At 35.2% G+C, this 7,815-nt stretch overlaps 1 protein-coding gene across 1 annotated transcript; it reads left to right on the forward strand.

Annotated features, from left to right (window-relative positions):
* The first annotated feature begins 285 nt into the window (after positions 1 to 285).
* Positions 286 to 5,191, forward strand: LOC146132003 (glutamate--cysteine ligase regulatory subunit-like). The gene is made up of 8 exons (XM_083397415.1): positions 286 to 524; positions 960 to 1,031; positions 1,562 to 1,694; positions 1,872 to 1,990; positions 2,172 to 2,279; positions 2,733 to 2,847; positions 3,277 to 3,358; positions 4,119 to 5,191. Exons 1-8 carry the CDS (start codon positions 426 to 428, stop codon positions 4,192 to 4,194), a joined length of 804 nt encoding a protein of 267 aa, XP_083253541.1. The 5' UTR covers positions 286 to 425; the 3' UTR covers positions 4,195 to 5,191.
* Positions 5,192 to 7,815: the final 2,624 nt, after the last annotated feature.

The following is a 7,815-nucleotide window of genomic DNA, read 5'->3' on the forward strand; positions in this document are numbered from 1 at the left end:
GTCACGAGAGGGTTGAAAAGTGTTTACCGTTGTAATGTAAAATTGCAAAAATATGGGTCCATATTGTTTTAATTTAAAAAAAATATTGAAAATAACCTTTTTATTCAATGGGTATAGATTTTTTTCAACTTAAATTCAACAAAATGTTACTTGTCTTCTATGTTTTAAGTTTTTATTTACTTTACCACTTTTGCTGACGCATACATTTTTCGGTACTCTCCCAAACGTGATCAGCGTTTTGGATTTGTTTGTTTTTTATTTATAGCCAGAGCCGGGATAGTGGTGTTTGCTTTACCCGTTGCGCAACGTGTTAACACAGCCACTCCACACTATTTCGCGCAGTTGTTGCGACTTTACAGTAAAACATAGCGAAATCGCGTTCGCTCCTTTACGAATAGTTTATCGCCCGTCAAAAGTACTTGAAAATGAATGCCGAAGCTAAGCGGAACATGATTGCAAAAGCAAAAGACGTTGTAATTCATTCAGGAAACGTCCTGCACAAGGTTCTAATGAACTCAGAAGAGGTAAAATTTATTTGTGTGTCGTTGTAGATCGTTTTAAATGTTTAACAGAGTTACATATGTTTTAATACAGGGTTTTGTAAACTGGGGTCCATGAACTAGTGATTACAGAATTTAGTTTTAAGGGGTCCAGGAAGGCCTAATTGAAATAGTATTGAAGTATTGCTGGTAAATTTTTCCAAACAAAAATATTTAAGTAAAAAAACGTTTTTGCATTTAATGTGTTTAGACTCCCATTTTCACATTGGACCGCAAACAGCAGATTTCTAAAGTCTATTTGTGTTATGACTTAAATTTATGATGTCATCTCTAAAAACGGTCATTTTTCAGGGGTTTTACTTTAAAAAAGTTCAAGAACCCTTGTTTTACTTAATTTTATTTAGAACCCTAAAAATCCAAACTTTAGGAATGCATTATTTCATAAGATTTTTTTCTTAGATATGTGACTCTTTTTGTGGAACTCTTGATAAATGGGTAAATTCGGAAAATGGAAATGCTGTTGCTTACCAAGTAAGTTTAGCATGATATTTTAATGTTTTTGCTTAGATGTTCATCCCCAGATAAAATCATAACCCAATATATTTTTGGAATGTTTATGACTTAACTTCCTCCCAGTTGTGTCATGTTTTATAATTGTTGAACTACATTAAAACTAAGTATCTCAAGTCACTGTTTATTTAGGCTCTAGCTAGACATTTACTTTCATTTCAGCTCAAAATTTAATAACTGTAACTGTATTTTTCCCGCACTTGCGAACTTAATAACTGTATTTTAGTCGCCTTTGCGAACTCAGTGGCAAATTACCAGAATTGGACCAAATTAATTTTAGATAGAAAATAATCAAATTCGGTTGTTTTATATAATACTTAGGAAAAGTCTGTTTTGCCAATACATTATATAGCAAAACAGAAGAATGAAGCAAAGCCCCAAAAATTAAAGGAACCAAATAACTTGATCAGTTATGGCTAACAAAGCTTGAATGGCCTAAAAGCCTTAAATTATTAATTTTATGTGCTAAAATACATGGCATTGCATTTCAGCCATCTGCCAATCATATTTTTATTTCCTGCGAAAACTGTGGAGTTGACCAGAAAAGAGAAGATTTGAAAATCTCAATCAAAATCTTTCTGCGCAATCTTGAACCTAAAGTTGTTGAAAAGGCTGTCAGAGATGGTACTTTTTGTCATAAATAACTGTTTTATATTAGGTACTAACATTTTTAACAAGATTAAATTGGTAACAAACCCAAACTTTTTTAATTTCAATTCATGGAATATACAAATATTATTTGACATTAGTAAAATGTACAACGCTAAAATTTAATTCGCAATGATTTGTTTCCAATTTTAGTCTTGTTGGAGCTAAAATGTGGTCACCTCGATTCCATTGTCATATCATTTCCACCAAGCTTTGGCAAAAAGTCTTGCGACAGTTCAACCTTTCGAAAGATTTCATATGATGAAATAGAAGTATGACACTTTTTGATTTGTTACACATACCTTACTAAGATGTTTGACTATCATATTTCTGAAGTTTAGCAGTTGATGTTTTGCAAAAGTACTTCTGTTGTTTTAGATGTTGTAGAACCTAAGGGTAAAGTTGCTCAGATAATCAGGATATTACTATTTATATTAATTTTTTTATGTGCAGAAAGTATGGAACACTTCAGAATCATTAGTAGAGGAAGGATTAGTAAAAATGCTTGGAGTGTGTGACTTTGATGCAGAGAGTTTACAAGATTTGTACAAGCAAGCTAAGGTTTGTGTTTTGACCTAAAGATGATAAAAATAAAATGTACCGGCTGGTATATAGTTTTTACTTGTTGTAACATTTGGTATTACTGTGCCGTAAAAATGAAAACACATGTACAAGTTCAATGAAATAAAAAATTAAAATTATTGATTTGTTGTACTGTTGTACACATACCATGTATGGGTACAGTTTTGGTCTTTATTTTATCCTAGTTGATCGCCTTACACTTGTATTTTCCTGCGTGACTTCAATGAGTTCAATGTGATAAAGAAGAAATGTCACAAAACCTTACTTCTCAAAGATAAAAAATACATACACATGGTCCGACATTCTGAAATACCCATTTTTTAGTGACATTTCATAATTGTCTCTCAAGTTCAGTTATCTCTTTTCTATTTTTTCCATGTTGAGTGTATTACCAGTAAACTGTTGCACAATGTATATTTTGCTTGCATCCAGATCAAGCCGTCCACCAATCAAGTAAACCTGGTAAACTGCTGCACCCCTCCAGATGAACTTGCTGCCTTTGCTGCAGAAAACGACATCCGTCTTTTTACTCACAATGACCCAGAAGGTAAAGTGAACAACGAGTAAAAAAAACTCAACCTTTTTGAAAAGTTGTCTAATGGTGTTGAAATAGATTTCGATTTATTTGAAAGTTTTAACATTACCTTCTGTATGGGCTTGAGCAGTGTTTTGTTTTTTCGATGTTGTTATTTGATATATATCAAGTAATAACTTAGACATTGCAAATTTTTATTTTATTTTTAATTTTCATTGTGAGAAGAATCAAACAATCACATAATGTGATATTCAATTTATTATGGTAAACATTGCACTTTTAACCCAAACAGTGATAGTATAGTATATAGTGTTTTGTATACGGTAACACGTTTTAAGGCATGTATTACACAAAAGTCTAGGCGCCAAATGTGTTAGAGGCCACATTTAAAGTCAATAGATGCCTGTCGTTTGTCTGTTGACATTGACATTTGCTTCATAGACATCCTACCATCTAACATGCTACAGTTTGTTGTGACTAACATTGGCTCCAATGGAAACTGGGAGGCGTCCTATTTAGCCAGGCAAGTAATTTATTAATTTTTGCTTTTGGGAATCAGGTAATATTATTGGTTTGCAAAGAGTTTACATTAGCATTACAAAGCTGATATACAACAAATTAGGCTGGTACTATAAATTACACAAGTAAGTGATGAAAGCTTACATTGTTTGTACATTGAAAATATTGAAACTAAAGTTTTGCAACAACAATGTGACGTCAAGTATCCTACAGTACAAGGTTTTAACTGTACACATTGAAATATTGTTTTTCTATTGCACAGCGAGACAGTTATTTTGGCGCTTAGGAAATCTCTATCAATTATACACGCTGGCTTATTATAATCATTCCAATATCGATGTGTATGTATTGTACACTGTACAGCACACCGAAGCTAGTATAGCTAATCGTGCAATGTCGGCTTTTGCCGAGTTTCAAACAATAGGCTTCTGTAGTCTGCCGGGCGCCTTCGGTCTTGTGGTTTTTAAAGCGGTGTTGTGTACGACAGTGACTTAATGGAAACCAGTATTCCTTCCCTATGTCTATTTTTATTGCCTGTGCGATATCTTATTCGGAATAGAAAGTGATTAATTTCAACAATGTAGCGTTACAATTTTTATCTTTTTATGCGAATGACTTGACATGGACTTCATTTGGCTTGTATCATTATTATCATATTACTATTAGGACTGCGACTTGTGGACTAATTACTTGAGCAGGAACTTGACTTGTACTCAAGTCATTTCCAAGTGACATGTTTCACGAAAATGCTTACAACTACGCAGATACTCCTGCGTGGTGCGGCGACGCGAGATTGTCAAAAGCAAGGGCTACTTCCTCTGCCTGGGCAAGGATGCCTAGACCAGCCCAACTCTTTCGATATTTTGTCTCTTGTCCCATTCGGTGTCGTGCAATAACATCGAGCGCTGGTTGGTGGAATCATATAGGCTTGCTGTTTCACGTACTTACACGTTTTTGGAGTTTGAAAGTGTTTATTTGTACTTTTTTTACTCTGCTAATTCCGAAAACAAAGTTCATTGTTTTTTTGACTTTGAATTATAATTGCTTTCTCAGTATTCTTATGGAAATACGCCGACTAATGCTACAAGCGGTTGCTGTTATTTAATCAGTTGCTTTTTGGCGTTAAATACACATCGTTAGATGGCGCTGTGGCACGATTTTACTCTGTTTACAGTATTAACCAAAACTTTTATCAATTAAAACGAATACGAATTAGGTGCCAACGAAATTAAAGATAAGTTGATTACGCTAGTAATCACACACTGTCTTTTGTTTAATTGCAAGTGACAGACCAACTTTTACCAATCCTCTAGCCTTTTATCAACTTAATAACACCAACCACAAAAATATATTTCAAGACGGTCATTATTCTGGAAGCGCCCTTTTTTATTCATAGATTTTGTAGTGCTATTTTTTACGTTTGTAGAAACTAAGGGTGACGTTTATCAATTGCTTGCTTCAATTTGGCTGCTCTATGAGATACGTCGCGCGTGAAACATTACTGGTCACCACGCTTTTGCTGTTTAAAAAAAATTAAAAAAGGGAAGTTTTTGTACAAAAAAACAACAATATTATTAGAAATGTATCAATTCATTGCAACACTTACGCAAATTGTGGTGCCTGCCGGCGCGTAAATTTGATTATTCTTTAACATGCGCTACTAAACACTATTTAGCTTTAGGCTTTAAGCCTGAACTAGCATTTTCATACGCTACGTAGATGAGTATTTGCCAGTGCAATTTTAACCATTCACCAAAGACGTTTTAGTAGTATAGGCCTTAAAATTGTCCAACGCAATATAAAAATCACACTCCACCTCTGAAAAACTTGTACCGTGCAAGTCCTTTATCTTCTCTTTTTTGTTTCTGCGTAAGACGGGCATTAAAAACCGAACAAAATTATAATTTAATCATGTCGTGTAAAAATATGAAATTAGCGACTTGGTACATTTTTTCAAAGGTTTTTAGCTCTTTGAAAAATAGACTTGGTCGTCACTCGTCAGTATGTATTAAAAAACATCATTTTACCGTTTGTAACTTTTTTAATGTTATATGTGACTTAATATCGTTCGTCCAACGCTCTTATGTTACCACTAAACGTTTCAGTATGAGGCCTACCTTTCTAATGTGGTATACTAAAAACACATCGCATTTAATTGTGCCGTATGTACTGTATAAATTGTCAGTATTCGTGATGAAGATGGCCTGTATAGGTCGTTGATCGTACGAGTATAATACAATAGCGAGAAGAGCTGTTTCAATTGATATACAGCCTCGCCGCAACAGTTGCAAACAGGTCTGTATTTTAACTTGGCCCTTTGCTGCTCGGAAACTTTTATTTAGAAAGTATACTAACTGACAGATAATATATAGTTATAGTCAATGTTGTAAACAAGTCATTTTGGAATTTTTCCCCAGTCGAGTCATTTGTGAACTGTGAAATAGCTTCAGTCTAAGTCAAGTATTTTCAAATAACACCATTATACAAGTCTCAGTCACGTTATCATTAGAGCAGTTAAATTCACTGTTACAAAAATAAAACGATAAACTTCAAAGATTGGGAAATTCGTCCTATTATGAGCAACAACTCGATTCAAAAAAATAATGAAACAACATATAGCAATCTAAACTTTTAACGTGCAAAAATAAAGATATATAACCCTATTTTATAATAAAATACTAAATGACAACACGCAATTTTTATCCAAGTTATTTGACTCAATAACTTAATTCCAAGTCCAGTCATTTGTCCAAAACCGAAACGAGTTTATTCAGTCAAGCCAGTCAGTGAACTTAAGCCGAGTCAATACAACACTGTAACTGCTGTTTTACAATGTTAGTAAAATGTAGGTAAATAAACAGTGAGTTAATGAATAGGGTTATAACCTGTATACCACATACTATAACAGAGTGAAAGAGTGTAGCATACCGCCACCATGTTTCTCTCAACGTGCAGATCCAATTTTGCAAGTGTAGTATTTCGAATGTTTAAACAGCCTATTTATTTTCCCTGCCGTTAAGGCTTCACGGAGATATAATAGCGCTCGCATTTAATGCATCGCTCTCTATTCACAGCAACCTAAGTTAATTCAGGTTAAGCCAGCGATGCCTGGCATTCTTTCGTGCGTCGCTGAGTTTTTGCTGACTCACTCTCCGAAAACTGGCGAAGAGGACACGCGCGGATCACGCGCTGACCACGCGGCGGGCGCGTGATGCGGACGTGACTGCGCGAAAGCGGAGGCCGCGAGTCGTGTGCGAAAAGCCAACTCTAGGAAGAGAATCGTTCGGTTTTCCTGCTAGGTTGAGCAACAGTTCGACGAAGCGCCCACCTTTTCATGTACAGCGTTGATGTTGGCTTTGCCAATCCGATAAGTGCTTCTTAATCCCCCTTTTTTCGATTTTCACCCTTTCGCAGTTAAGTTTGTCTGTATTTTAAGAACGCTCGAAATTTTCAAAAAACGCCTAGTAACCACCGTCACTTAAATCTTAACAAAAATAGCAAACACCATAAATAAAAACGAGTTACCACATCACAATACTTTATATTGTGTCTGCAGCAATCTGAACCAAGCCTACATAGTACAGTTGGTTGTCTGTAAGTCTGAATCAAACAACATTTCAAAAGGACTCGAATGACAGTATGATGTCAAGTTTTATATTTGATAGCGACGCTACTTGTGGCTATACATTTAGCTAGCATTTGCGTTAATTTTTTGCCAAAAAATGGAGGCCAAAATAATTAGGCAAGTGAGCCGCAGGTTTTCCACCACTGATCTGGGGGATTCCACCCTTGGGTGGAAAATTGCTGGCCTTCCGAAAGACACACCCCAATGTCGCAAAAAACATAGTAGTAGGTTTACGCGTGAGTAAACGCCCACTACTACACGTCGAAACGTCAACAGCCAGGACCACGTTTACATACTGCTTTACGCTGGTTGGTGTGTCACTCTATTTGCATGATTGCTGTCGTTTTTACGTACAACACGCAAACTGTAGTGAGCTGACTCAAAAACGCGTTTTGTAATTGACAGTATCAACTTGACTTGGTTGCAGACTCTATTTCAGGATTTAAACGGTAACATCAGAACACCTTGTATGATTCTACAAAGGTATTTTTAAATGATTAATTAGTTAGACATTGCTATTTAGCTTTATCTACAAATATGATTGCGGTATACACTTTAAAGGCCTAAACCAGAAAAGCAAAAAGAAGATATGCGAATCATTCAAAAGTATACTTACTGCGTATGGGCTCTGGTTTTCTAACCATGATTTTTTTTTAGTCACACACTAGTCTAGAGCCTTAACAGTTCCAACAGTTAGAATATAGTTCGTGTTACTTGTAAAGATAAGCAAGACGAGTACTTGCTTTTATTAAAGACACTAACAAAACAACCTGTTTAGTTAAACACGATAAACCTCAAGCCTAAATAAAAAAGCTTGCCATTACATTTAGGCTTCT

This window comes from Ascidiella aspersa, chromosome 9 (genome assembly GCF_963924565.1).
Source record: "Ascidiella aspersa chromosome 9, kaAscAspe10.2, whole genome shotgun sequence".
Lineage (NCBI taxonomy): Eukaryota > Metazoa > Chordata > Ascidiacea > Phlebobranchia > Ascidiidae > Ascidiella > Ascidiella aspersa.

Coding starts and splice junctions, on each gene's coding strand:
- LOC146132003 (XM_083397415.1), top strand. CDS start 426: ATGAATGCCGAAGCTAAGCGGAACATGATTGCAAAAGCAAAAGACGTT. Junction 1,032..1,561: donor GAAATGCTGTTGCTTACCAA/GTAAGTTTAGCA, acceptor ATTGCATTTCAG/CCATCTGCCAATCATATTTT. Junction 2,848..3,276: donor TACTCACAATGACCCAGAAG/GTAAAGTGAACA, acceptor TTTGCTTCATAG/ACATCCTACCATCTAACATG.